A 15,114-nucleotide genomic window follows, 5' to 3' on the forward strand; every position below is an offset into this window, starting at 1 on the left:
CGCAAATATACGGGACAATTCCTAAGCCAATGTCCCATGCCATAACAATCATGGCACTCATCATCAACTTGCTTGAAGTTTTTGATTTTCTTTCCCTTCTTCTTGAACCTTTTGCCTTTTGAAGCAAGAACTTGATTGCTTGAGCTCCCACTAGTTTTGGCATCTTTATCTTCCAGAGACAAAGATCCTATAGATTGTATGAGGCGGTCTTCCTGAGACGGGCTCACACGAGATCTAGTAGTAGTAGGTGGTCTAGTAGAAGTGATGAAATTAAGGTTTCCATCCGAACCTATCCCAAAATGAAGTTCTCTAGTGGTGTCGAAATCATTGTTGGAGCAAACGTCGTCAAAAATAATATATGTGAAAACATATCCAAAAACCACTGTAAAATTCGAAGTTTAGCTAATTTTAGTCCGAAAATGACATTTTAATCATAAAATCACATTTTTAATGCCATTATTATATAAGATGAACAATAAAAATCCATAAATTAACCAAAATATCCTAAATACATTTTAGGATCAGAATCTTTAACATGCATAATTTATTTCGTGATATTTCATAATAACACAAATTTACAAGTTTTATATGTTAATCGTATAACTCGGAAAAACTATAACCGATTTGCATGCAAACAACCAAGGCTCTTCATACCGCTTGTTAGAAATCTATATCTCTTTTTTTAACATATTCATATATGTGATGATTTTAATTTAGTCATAAAATTAAAAGATGATCTTATGCATGCAAACAATAATATAAATAAAGAAGAAATCATCATCTCACATTGATATCTCGGTTTATATGGGCACAAGAGAGTTCTCCTACTCTCTTGTTCTTGAGCTTTCCTTAATTGGATGAACAAGGATTCAAGTGTAGAATCCCTCCCAAGGAATAATACCCAAGGTAAACTCTTAACAAAATTAATATTATTATTACTAGAACAATATTAATTTAACTTAAAATGACCCAAAATATTTATATTTGGCTCTCTTAATTCGGCTAAGAGAGGAAGAAGATTGGAGTTTTTATTTTTCTAGTTTTCTTAGAGAACTTACTTATTTCTTACACTAGAAATATTGTGTGAATATGAATGAATGAATAATAGAGCAAAAAACTCTCTATTTGGTCTTCACAAAACCGGTGGGAAGGAGAAAGAGAGAGAGCCAATGCATGCACAAGTTTGTCTTCACAAGAACAAGTAGGTATGCATGGCTAGTATTAGGCTAATATGATGATGTTTTCCACTAACTCAATTAACATAATATATTGCTAATACTACCCCATTATTTCGGTCCAAATAGATAAAATGGACTCCATTTTATTTTTGTCAATTTATCACATGTCATATGTCACATAAAATTGTTATGTATTTTTAACATATTAAAAATCAACGCATTAATAAAAATACGTCATATACAAAATCGACTTAGTAATTCATAATTACTTGTACCAAAATAATTTACCAATTATAAATCACAACATCTTGTATTTATAATAATTTTATTCATTCAAATGCAATTGTTTCCTTAAACAATAATTTCATCTAAGTAATAAAACAATTCGATTACTTAGACCGTATCTTATTTAATCAAATTTCAGTAAGACACGTAAATATTACTTCTAAAATCGTCCGTCAATTTTAAGTAATTTAATTGACCCGTATCGTCATACGATCAATTAAATGAACAATTAAGAGTGTTACCCGATAGGTATGACCTAAGGGGATCAACTGGTCACCACCGTCGTACGACAGTAATGTCAAACTCTAGTCAGCCAATCATTACCGATATGTGTGGACCAGTTGACAGTAAAAATTACTTCCCAATCGTATTCTTTAAAATGAGATTTAAACATGTGATCATAATGATCAACAGTTGTGATCGCATTATTGTCGGAGGACACATATTCCAACAGTGCCCTGGTTCCTAAGAACATTATCAAAGCCATTAATCGTCTCTGTAAAGATTTCTTCTGGAATAATGATGATGGGAGGCAAAGAATGATTTTTGCAAGCTGGCAAAGTATTTGCTCCCCTTGGCAGGAGGGTGGGCTTGACATCAAAGAACTATTATCATGGAATAAAGCAGTTCTTGCAAAGTGGCTCTGGAGTTTAGCTAATCAGCATGATGGGCTTTGGTGTCATTGGAACACAGCCTATAATTTGACACACAATACCATTTGGGACACTCACAGCAAACCCCATCACTCTGAAAGTTTTAGGAGCATTCTTGCAGTAAAGGAGGAAATCCTTGGTAGGACTGGTATTGTTTCTACTGCTAGTGTCTTTTTCAATTCTTGGGTTAAAAATGGAAAATTTCATTTTAAAGCTGCCTATGACTGGTTTAGGACTCATGCACCTGCTCTCAACAGTCAATTCCTTATCCCCAGCCATAGATTGATTACTACCTTAACCCTTCAAGAAAAACTGGCTACTGTGGATAAAATTGCAGCTAGAGGTTTCTCCTTAGCTAATAGGTGCATTCTCTGTAAAGAAGATCAGGAAACTCATAGCCATATCTTCTCTCAATGCTCTTTTTCTAAACATCTTTAGACTGGTATTCTCACCTGACTTGGCCTGCCACACAGAACCTTTGACCCTGCAAAAGAGCTTCTCTGGTGCACTGGAAAGAAGCATATCAAACACTGGAAGAATGGCTGGTTCCGCTGCTGCATTGGAGTTGTCTGCTACCACATTTGGGCTGAAAGAAATGCTAGGATCTTTCTGGGAACTGAGAAAACTGCTGATCAACTCACTCACATAATCACGCACACTGTTAGTAGTCGTATCTTAGGGAAAGTTCCTAGTAAGGACTATGATAAGGCTGTCCATAGGCTAAACCTCTCTTGAGTTTAGGCCTTATGCCATTGGGGTTATTCTTTGTATGAAATCCTTGTCCTCTTTATTTGCCCAAAATGGATGAATAAAATGGCCTATAATTTCTTGCAAAAAAAAATAATAATAATAATCATAATCATAATCATAATAATAATAATAATAATAATAATAATAATAATAATAATAATAATAATAATAATAATAATTATAATAATAATTATAATAATAATGATGATAATGATGATGATAATAATAATAATAATAATAATAATAATAATAATAATAATAATAATAATAATAATAATAATAATAATAATAATAATAATAATAATAATAATAATAATAATAATAATAATAATAATAATAATAATAATAATAATAATAATAATAATAATAATAATAATTGTTCAGGGAGAAGCATTTTTGAGAATATAAAGCTCTCCCAATCTCTTGTCAGGAACTATACCAGGAAATATCTTACCCCCAGGAGTGTCATCAAGATTGACATTCATAAAGCTTTTGATTCTCTTCAATGGGATTTTATCAAAAACATACTCCATGCTCTTAAATTTCCCTTTATTTTTGTCACTTGGACCATGGGGTGCCTCTCTAGTTCTTGGTTTTCAATCAAGATTAATGGGACTAGTCATGGATTTTTCTCTGGGAAGAGTGGACTTAGGCAAGGAGATCCTCTCTCCCCTTATATTTTTGTTTTGAGCATGGAGATTCTCTCTAGATATCTTAGACAACTTGGTTCTACTCCTCAGGTTTCTTTACATCCTAAATGTGCTAAACTTCAGCTCACCCATCTGGTGTTTCCTGATGATCTCATGCTTTTTGTGAGGGGGGATCTCCCTTCTGTCCAGAGAGCAGTGCACATTATGGATAGTTTTGCCAAATGGTCTGGATTGAAACCTAATATCTCTAAGACTGAGATTTATTTTGGGGGAGTATCCACTGCTGTCAAAACCCTTATTCTACAACATACTGGATTCTCTGAAGGCAGCTTTCCTTTTAGGTATCTAGGTATCCCCTTGAACTCATCTAAAAATTCTGCTGAAGTTTATGGGACTCTGATTAGGAAAATCCAGAATGCTTTGCTTCATTGGACTAATAATCTCCTTTCTTATGCTGGGAGGATCCAAATCCTCAATTCTGTCATTTTTGGTATTGCTAATTTTTGGTGCTCTGCAGCTTTATTACCTAAGAACATTTTGAAAAGAATAACAAAAATATGCAAAGATTATTTCTGGGGTATTGCTGATGGTGACAGGAAACATGTCTTCCTTTCCTGGAAATCTGTGTGCAGGCCATCTAAGGAAGGGGGCTTCAATGTTAAAGAACTTTTATCTTGGAATAAAGCTCTTTTGGCCAAGTGGATTTGGCTCTTGATCAGTGATTCTCCTGGATACTGGGCACAGTGGAACTTAGCCTATGTCTTTCAGGCTACTTCTCTTTGGCAAACCAGTATTAAGGATAGATTTTCTGAAAGCCTGTGTAGTATTCTGAAAGTTAAAGATGAAATCCTCTCTAGGACAGGCTCTACTGATGCAGCTCTGCACATTATTAACAGTTGGGTTCATAATGGCCAATTTCAGGTTGTCAAGGCCTATAACTGGTTCAGATCTCAAGGGGATAGAGTCTACTGGTTTAAGGCACTCCATGGAGATTCAATCATACCCAGCCATAAATTCACTGTCTCACTTGCTATTATGCACAAGCTGCCTACTACTGATCTTCTAGTCACAAGGGGGATGTTTATGGTTAACAGATGTGTGTTATGCAAATGCAAAGTTGAAACTCATAGACATCTCTTTTTTAATTGTGTCTTCTCGCAGCAAATCTGGAAAGCTCTTTTGCAGTGGATGAATATTGGTACCAGAACCATTAATCTCTGGTCTGAGGTTCGTTGGATTGCACAGGCCAAAGGTTTGAGACATTGGAAGCATGCTTTGCGTCAGAGTTGTATAGCTGCTGCAGTTTACTTCATTTGGCAAGAACGTAACCAAAGGATCTTCACGGGGAGAGACAGCATTGTGGCCCATATTATTAGTAACATCAAGTTAGCTATTAGATATAGATTAACTACTCATGCTTCTAGTTCTAGTTGTCTGATGTCTATGTTGCTTTGATTGTTTGATCCATCCTCTAGTGGATAGCTTTGTAAGTTTTTATCCTCTTCTAATAAAATGAGGTATATCTTCTTACAAAAAAAAAAAAATAATAATAATAATAATAAAAATAATAACAACAACAACAACAACAACAACAACAACAACAACAACAACAACAACAACAACAACAACAACAACAACAACAACAACAACAACAACAACAACAACAACAACAACAACAACAACAACAACAACAACAACAACAACAACAACAACAACAACAACAACAACAACAACAACAACAACAACAACAACAACAACAACAACAACAACAACAACAACAACAACAACAACAACAACAACAACAACAACAACAACAACAACAACAACAACAACAACAACAACAACAACAACAACAACAACAACAACAAGAATAATAATAACAATAATAATAATAATAATAATAATAATAACAGGGGCGTGATGTGTGCGTTGACTTGACCGGGTCTTCTCCTTTGACTCAGACTGGGATGACGAATTTTGTGCCTGGCCGGGTTGTTGCTGATGCTGCTCAGCGTAAGTGTGCTAAGTATGGGGATTTGTGCGCGGCAGCGGGTTATGGTTTCCTTCCCTTCTCTTTCTCATCACTTGGGGAGTTGGGTTCGGATGTTGTTGCCTTGCTCAAGCGGATCCAGAAATTATCGGTATCTCAGGATGCGGGGGCTCGGGTGGCCGCTTACATTTTTACTAGACTTAGCTTTGCTATTGCTAAGGGTGTGGGAGCCCAGATTGTATCTCGGCTCCCCACCAATTTCATGTAAACTTTTATTTTTTCTTTTAATGAAAGCTGCGCGCATCCTTCCATAAAAAAAAAAAAAAAAAAAAAAAAAAAAAAATAATAATAATAATAATAATAATAATATGGTAATTCCTAATAATAATCGGAATAAGGCAATAGTTTCCTAATTGGCCTCATATACTCTATAATTCTAGACTATAAATACACAATAATCTGAAAAATAATTCATAAAAAGAAGAAGGAAGTGATCTAAAGAAAAGAATAAAAGAACTAAGGAAGAGAAAAACAAAGAATTAACTTTTATTATCGCCTCAAGGTAATACTTTAAACCGTATCATGTATACACTTTGCTTTGCTATAACTCGTAAACTAGGCCACCGTAGGACGAGCCGTGACCGTGGCTTTGACTAGGACCACCAGGGATTTACCATGACCCATCGTTGACCACCAGGGACCTCGGGAAAGAGGCTTTTCAGGTGGGTTTTTGGGTGGTGTCCGTAGTGTTTGTTTGGGTGTAACCGTATAATTAAAACAAGAATTTCAACCCGTATTCTTGACCATCGTGACCTGGGTTGGGGTTGGTTGGTCGTGGGGGGAGGAGTCGACCATGGTGGTGGTGTTGGGGTGGCTATAGGCGGTGGTTCGTGCGGTGGTTGACCGGAACAGGGGAAAACAGGGGTTGTTGTTGTTGTTCTGCCGGCTGCTAGTAAGGCGGTTGCAGGGGAATGTCGGGTGAAGGTGGTGTTGGTCAGGTGCCTACCGTGGCTAGGGTGGTCACGGTGGTGGCCACGGGCTGCCATGGTGGTGGTAAAGGTGGTGAGTGTATGTTGTGTTGTAGTTGTGTCGGGTTTGGGAAGGTTGTTTAGGGCGCGTTTAGGAGGGTTGATGGGGACGGTTTAGCAGGTTGTTGGAGGTTGTCGGGGTGCGTAGTGGTGCAGGCTAGTGGTGGCTAGGTTGAGTGGTGCCGGTGGTGACTCATGGTGGCGGGAAAATGCGGGTTTATGAAGGGTGTTGATCACGGTTTATGATGGTGTTAAAGGGGTGTTGTGGGTTTGTTTTCACGGGTTGTTTGGGGTATTTGGGTTTATTAATATTTAAGACGGGTTTAAACCATGTTATAACAAGGAGTATCGGGTTTGGTTTGTATTGAAACGGGGTTTCGAATTATATTATTATACGAGATTATAATTAACGTAATTAATTAAATAATTTATAATTAATGGAATTATTTGAATAAAGTATATAATTAGTAATTATAATAATTACTTGTCTAGCTGACGGAGTTGTGAGAGGCTGTATTAATTGGATTTCTATTTACTCGGATTGCGTTATTGGAATTTGCTGACGAGATAGGATAATCTACTCAACTATATCTGTTTTTCGTGTTTAATGCATGGATGTTATTGGAAGGGTGATTGGTTTATGATTGCTTGTTCAATTAAGTTAATTGAGTGATTAATATTGTTGGTTGTTGGAGTTGTGCATATTATATACGATTATATTGTGGAACGGTTTATGAGAATTGGACTGCCCCAGGCTTAGTCTCTGGTGGATAATGTGAGTGGTGATTGGGACTGCCCCAGGCCTTAGTCTCTGGTGGATAACGTGTGTGATAAATTGGAAGGCCCCGGGCTTAGTCTCTGGTGAATAACGTGTGTGAGTATTTGGACTGCCCCAGGCTTAGTCTCTGGTGGATAACGTGGACAGTGATGTCGAGATGTGACATGTAAACAATTGAGATTGGAATATTGATAGTTGTGACAGATTGGTTATTTTAATGTATTTTATCCTACTCAACCTCGTGGTTGACCGTGTATTCGTGAACACCTGTAATGAACCATAATGGGGAGCATATTTGACAGGTGCTAAAGATTAGCTGACTTGGGAGCTATGGGATACGTGAGGACTTGGCCAGTCTACCTAGAAGTCTAGACCACATAGATTATTTAATCACTTTATTTATTTCCCCTGCAAGGTGTATCTTATTTTATATTAAGCTTAGTTTGGTTAAGTTGTAATAAACATGTAAACGCTAAGTTTTAATTAAAGTACTTTGGTTTGTTATACGTTGTTATTCACTACCTTGGGAAACCGAGATGGTAACAGTCTTATTTATTTGGGAATGTCTAGCTAAAGGCTTCTAAATAAATGGGGGTGTTACAAAGTGATATCAGAGCGAACGATCCTCAGGCTTAACCAATGAAAAATAATGAATTTAGGATGTGTCTAATAAAATGAACCCCGGGTAGAAACTGTTAGATGCCCCCTTAGGCTTGGGATGAGTAGGGCCCCTCACACCAAACTTCTGGCCCTTTCAGTTTTGAACCGGTTACCTTGAGAGATGTTACAGTGTGGGGAAATTTAAAATGAATGTTGTTATTTTGTCTTAGGAGTTTTTGTTTGCCTTGTTTGAATATTGTTTTCATTAATGACTGCGGTTACGGGAACGTAACCTTTCTTTTAAGGAGCGGGATGTGATATGATTTTAAGAAGTGGTATAAGGATGTGGATATGATAAAAGTATGTTGGCATGTATGTGGTAGGTGTAATTATGATTAACATGTGAAGTATTACGGAATTTGTGTGAAATTGTGAAGAATGTGATTTGATTAATTTCTCAGATATTTTACTCTTGATTGCTTTGACTGCCATTTACTGCCTGTTTAATATCCTTGCACGAAATTTTTATGTGTGATCCCTTTGTGAGTTAGTTTTCATATGCCTCTGGTTTCATGCTTAAATAATATACAGATTAGGAGAAATAAATATTTTAGTGGACAATGGTCAAAATATTCCTGACAGTGATGTTTTCGTGCCATGTTTTTGTAAAATTTGCCATTTAAAAGTTACTTATTGTTTAGGTATAATTCCAACTCCACTATTTAAAAGATTCGTATATGTTTCTAAATTGATAAGTCACGTTTCAAGAAAATATTTTTACATTTTATAGTGATTTTTACAAGTTGACCTAAGTTTCTGACAAGTTGTTGTAAAATTTCTATTTCGACCAAATAAATTGTAAAATGCATTATAAATTGACCTTATGAGTTTTTGACTTGATTCTTTCTCTTATGGTTTACCAACTATTTGTACTTTCTAAAAAGTATAAGTGCTCAAGAGGTAATTATGTTATTATTTATTCATGATTTTTGGAAGTTGTAATATGTCTTGTTATTCTTGAAAATGGAAGTTTATGCTAAAATTTCTAAAAGTTATTTTCTCATCTCTTGATATTTTGATGTTGTAAATTATGTGAAATAGAATGACATGTCTGGTGATATGCGGAATGTGTTGCCCTAAGCCTATATATATATATATATATATATATATATATATATATATATATATATATATATATATATATATATATATATATATATATATATATAAATGAGATCTAATGAGTCCACCAAAATTCATTGAGTCCATAAGTTCTCTTTAGGGCCATTGAAAAGATGAGATGAAGGGTTGAGATTGAAGAGGAAAAACAAGGGATTAGTGCATAAAGTAGGGATCAATACTAATTAAACACTTTCCCTCACTACCTTCACTAATCAACCATTAATTTTACTATATAAGATTTATTTTCCACTCACTTCTCTCTCATCCCACACAATTACCATTCCTTTCATCTCTCTAAAAAAACAAAAAAACCCAAAAAATAAATCACTCCTCTCATCCTCACCCACCACCACAAACCCAAAAAATAAAAAATTCCTCCATCCCGTGCCTCCTCCCCCCTGTCCGTCGTGAGCCAAAACCACCGCACATCACCACCACCTTCCTTCTTTCTCCTTTCCCGTCACCCAAATCCGCCACACCAAGTCACCTACACCACGACGAAAACCCGCAGCACCACAACAGCAACAATCACCACCATTACTACCATAAAACGTCACCACCTCACCACCACCGAGAAGCCGCCACTTCCACCAACGTGTCTCCACGCACCACCATACACCTCCTTTCTTCCAGATCTGACCACCACAACAACCACCGCCTCGTCTCAAACCACCAACAACTTACGCACCACTGTCATCCTCGCCTCCAACCATCAACAACAACCGCGCCAACTACACACAAACGCCGCCCTCCTCTTTTTTTCAGATCCGCCCTTTGTCTGTCGTCGACTAACCACGCATCACCCACCCTCCATCATCAACACCACCCACTGCCGCCACTTCATCCTTTCCTCTTCCAGATATGACCACCACCACTACCACCCAACCGTCACTAGATCTGAAAAATAAATAAAATTTCAATTAAAAAAACAAAAAAGGTTGGTGAAGGGCGTCTATTTCTCCTTCCCCCTTCTCAGATCTATTGTAGTTGTTGGTGTAGTGTTGCAGGCAATGTCATTCTATTTTGTGTTTATTATGTTATATTTTTTTTCTTTCCTTTAATATTTAATAGGCAGATCTAATGATACGGTTTAGTCTATTTTATTCTTCTTTTTCTTTCTTTTTTCTTTTTAAAAAATTGAGGATTTGTGGTACCACACTTGTACTTGGTATTGTCGGTTTTGTAGTGGTGATGGGCCCCTCTTCCTCTTTTTTCTTTTGCCTTTCACATTTGGTGTTGGTGTTGGGTTATTATTTTTTTTATATTTACACTCGGTATTATTTTACATTTACACTCGTATTATTTTACATTTACATTTACACTCGTATTATTTTACATTTACACTTTCTTTATAATTACACTCGTATTTTCATATCTGATTTTTTAAAGTTACACTTGTATGTTTTTAATTTTTAAATTTACACTTGTATTTCCTCACATTTACACACTTATTTCTTTAAATTTACACTTGTATTTTCTCACATTTACACTCATATTTTCTTAAAGTTACACTAGTTTTATATTTTTTTTCAAAATTTCGTAGATCTAATAAATATATACTAGATTTTTGAAAAACAAATCGTATTATCATGATTTTTTACATTTACACTTGTATTTCTTTACATTTACACTTGTATTTCTTTACATTTACACTCATATTTCTTTACATTTACACGCATTTTTCAGATTTATACTCACAATTCTTTACATTTACACTCATATTTCTTTACATTTACACTCATATTTCTTTACATTTACACTCATATTTCTTTACATTTACATGCATTTTTCAGATTTACACTCGTATTTCTTTACATTTACACTCGTATTTCTTTACATTTACACTCATATTTTTTACATTTACACTCATATTTCTTTACATTTACACTTATATATCTGTACATTTACACTCGTTAAAATTATATAGATTTGCACTCATATTTTGTGTGGATATGAGTTGGTGGTGGAGGACGACAGTGGTGGTGTTTTTTGGTAGTCGGATTAAAGTTTTACTCGTAAAGGACAAAAGTTACACTTTTAAATGACCAAAGTCACACTCAAAGGACCAAAGTTACACTCTCAAACCTACAAATTTACACTTAAAATACTACATTTACACTCATAAAACACCACATTTACACTCGTAAAACATCAAATTTACACTTGTAAAATGCTAAAATTATGTAAATTTAAAATTTCCGTCACAAAAAATCAAATTTACACTCTTAAAATATTACATTCACTCGTAAAACATCAAATTTACACTCGTTAAATGTTAAAATTATAAAAATTCAAAATTTCCGTCACAAAAAATCAAATTTACACTATTAATATATTACATTTACACTCGTAAAACATCAAATTTACACTTGTAAAATGTTAAAATTATATAAATTCAAAATTTCCGTCACAAAAAATCAAATTTACACTCTTAAAATGTTACATTTACACTCGTAAAACATCAAATTTACACTTGTAAAATGCTAAAATTATATAAATTCAAAATTTCCGTCACAAAAAATCAAATTTACACTCTTAAAATATTACATTTACACTCGTAAAATGTTAGATTTACACTTGTAAAACTCATACAACATTACATTTACACTTTTGAAATCTGAAACTCAAAACTGATTAATTAGGGGCTAGAGAGAGAAAGAAAAATTAATTAGTGTGTAGAAATTTGATTAGTGATAATTTTTTTTTGGTTATTTTCAATCTCAACCATTCATCTCAATCCAACCATCCACATTTTTTTCCTTTTCTTTTTAATAGCTCTTAATCAAATGCATCTCAACCATTCATTGAGTCCATCCAAAGGCCCTTAGAGGGACTTATGGACTCAATTGGAGAGGAGGACTCATTAGAACTCCTCTCTCTCTCTCTCTCTCTCTCTCTCTCTCTCTCTCTCTCTATATATATATATATATATATATATATATATATAGAGAGAGAGAGAGAGAGAGAGAGAGAGAGAGAAGAGATCAACTAAGGCCATATATATGTATTGAGTCCATAAGTCCTATTATGAGCCATTGGATGGAGGGAGATGGAGGGATGAGATGAACCCATCCAAAGTCATTATAGAAGCTAATTAACACACCTTACTAATCCACCCTAATTAACCACTAATTTACTATATATTTGTTTTCTACCCACCCATTTCTCTCTCAACTCACACATTTCACTCTTCTCTTCTCTCAAAACCTCAATAAAAAAACCCAAAAAATCCAAATAAATAAAAAACCCAAAAAATCCAAATAAATAAAAAAAACCCAAAAAATCCAAATAAATAAAAAAAAAACCCAAAAAATCCAAATAAATAAAAAATCCAAAAAAACAAAAATCCAAACATATCAAAAATCCAAATAAATCAAAAAATCCAAATAAATCAAAAAACCCAAATAAATCATTCATTCCTCTCTTCCTCATTCACCACCACCCACCACTATACCACCCGACATCACCCACCGCCCACCTCCACCGCCACCTCCACCTCCACCACCGCCGTCGGTATATTCTATAATTCGTTTTTTTTTTCCAGATTTTGCGTCTCGGTTTTTTTCGTCACTTTTTTTTTCAGATTTTGTTTTAAATTTGTTGTTTAGGTTCGGTTTATTTTATTTGTTAATTTTTGTTGGTTTTTGTTGTTATTTATTCTTTTCAAATCTCTTCTTGTTATATGTTTTTTTTTTTAAATTTCGGGTTTTAAATATTGTTTTTTTCATCTAAGATCTACTAAAATATTTATCATAAAATTTGTTGTTTTAATCTTACCTATATAAAAATTCTTATAATTTGTTGATTTTTAATCTTATATTTCACATTTTTATATAAAAATTATATAAAATGACTAAAGTATACACAGTTATGGACAAAGGTTATACTGTTATGGACCAAAGTTATATAAAAATGGTCTAAAGTTATACAAAAATTGACTAAAGTTATACAAATAAGGACTAAAGTTATACAAAAATTGACTAAAGTTATACAAATATGGACTAAAGTTATACAAATAAGGACTAAAGTTATACAAAAATTGACGAAAGTTATACAAATAAGGACTAAAGTTATACAAATAAGGACTAAAGTTATACAAATAATGACTAAAGTTATACAAAAATGGACTAAAGTTATACAAAAATTGACTAAAGTTATACAAATAAGGACTAAAGTTATACAAAAATTGACTAAAGTTATACAAAAATGGACTAAAGTTATACAAAAATGGCCTAAAGTTATACAAAAATGGACTAAAGTTATACAAATAAGGACCAAAGTTATACAAATAAGGACTAAAGTTATACAAAAATGGACTAAAGTTATACAAAAATGGGCTAAAGTTATACAAATAAGGACTAAAGTTATACATATTTAGTCCATATTTGTATAACTTTAGTCCATTTTTGTATAACTTTAGTCCATTTTTGTATAACTTTAGTCCTTATTTGTATAACTTTAGTCCATTTTTGTATAACTTTAGTCAATTTTTGTATAACTTTAGTCCTTATTTGTATAACTTTAGTCAATTTTTGTATAACTTTAGTCAATATTTGTATAACTTTAGTCCTTATTTGTATAACTTTAGTCAATTTTTGTATAACTTTAGTCCATTTTTGTATAACTTTAGTCCTTATTTGTATAACTTTAGTCAATTTTTGTATAACTTTAGTCCTTATTTTGTATAACTTTAGTCCATTTTTGTGAACAAAAATAAACCAATAAGTCAAAAAAGTACAATAAAAAAACTTCAATCTCATTTTTGTATAACTTTAGTCAATTTTTTGTATAACTTTAGTCTTTTTTTGTATAACTTTAGTCCATTTTTGTATAACTTTAGTCTTTATTTGTATAACTTTAGTCCAGTTTTGTATAACTTTACTCCATATTTGTATAACTTTAGTCCATTTTTGTGTAACTTTAGTCCAAAATCGTATAACTTTAGTCCAATATATAACCGAAATCCTAAAAACCACCAATACTAACTTAAAACCAACAATACTAGATCTGAAAAAATAAAGCCATTATCTAAATATCAAAATGCAATATAAGACATATTTGAAATAAAAAAAATAAAAAATAATTAAATAACAACACACAACAAAATAATATAAATTGTACAACTTTAATTTTTGAAGAATATAACTTTTGTCGTAAATAGTATAACTTTAATGTTTAAAGGGTATAACTTTAGTCGTAAATAGTATAACTTTAGTGTTTCAAGTGTATAACTTTATTCGTAAATAATGTAACTTTAATGTTTCAAGGGTATAACTTTAGTCGTAAATAGTGTAACTTTAATGTTTTAAGGGTAAATAGATATGAAAAAAATATGAAAAAAATTAAAACATATCTAAAAATATAAAAAGTAGATCTAAAAAAATAACAACCCACTAAAATAAGTAAATAACAACACAAAAAAAAACAATAAACCAAATAAAATCTGAAAAATACAAAGAAATAGACAATAAACATAAAACAAAGACAACAATAAAAGACCAAAACCAAAAACGAATCCAACACAAACTGACGAAAATTAACAACGAAAATGGAAACAATTCAAAAACGACAACAATGAAAAATTGACGACAACAATGAAAAACCAAAACCAACACAAACTCAAAATTGGCGACCACACTGAAAAATTCAAAAACGACAACAATGAAACTGACGACAACAATGAAACAATTCCACCCTAAAAATTAACAACGAAAATAGAAACAAAAATGAATTCCTCTGAACCGCACGCACCAACAAAAATGAAACAAAAATGAAACAAAAACGAAATATGAAAAAAGCAAACGAAATCTGAAAAAAAAATTCAAAAACGAAAATGGTGGTGGTGAGTGTTGGTGCGTGCGGTTCAGAGGAGAAGTGGCGATAGCAGGCGGTCGTTGCGGCAGCAGGAGGTGGTGACGCGCCCAGATCTGGTGTTAGGCGATGTGTGTGGGTGGTTGCGAGATGCGGTGGTGGTGTTTGGTGTCGGGATGGCGCGGCAGGGTAGTGTATGGCGGCAATTT

The 15,114-nt window shown here is 33.4% G+C and overlaps 1 protein-coding gene across 1 annotated transcript; it reads left to right on the forward strand.

The window, feature by feature from the left end:
- Positions 1-3,435: 3,435 nt before the first annotated feature.
- Positions 3,436-4,971, forward strand: LOC141588129 (uncharacterized). The gene has a single exon (XM_074409583.1). It carries the CDS (start codon positions 3,436-3,438, stop codon positions 4,969-4,971), a length of 1,536 nt encoding a protein of 511 aa, XP_074265684.1.
- The last annotated feature ends 10,143 nt before the right edge of the window (positions 4,972-15,114 follow it).

Source organism: Silene latifolia, chromosome 6, assembly GCF_048544455.1.
Source record: "Silene latifolia isolate original U9 population chromosome 6, ASM4854445v1, whole genome shotgun sequence".
Classification (NCBI taxonomy): Eukaryota; Viridiplantae; Streptophyta; class Magnoliopsida; order Caryophyllales; family Caryophyllaceae; genus Silene; species Silene latifolia.

Bases quoted from the DNA above. Each gene is read 5' to 3' on its own strand.
- LOC141588129 (XM_074409583.1), top strand. From the start codon at position 3,436: ATGGGGTGCCTCTCTAGTTCTTGGTTTTCAATCAAGATTAATGGGACT.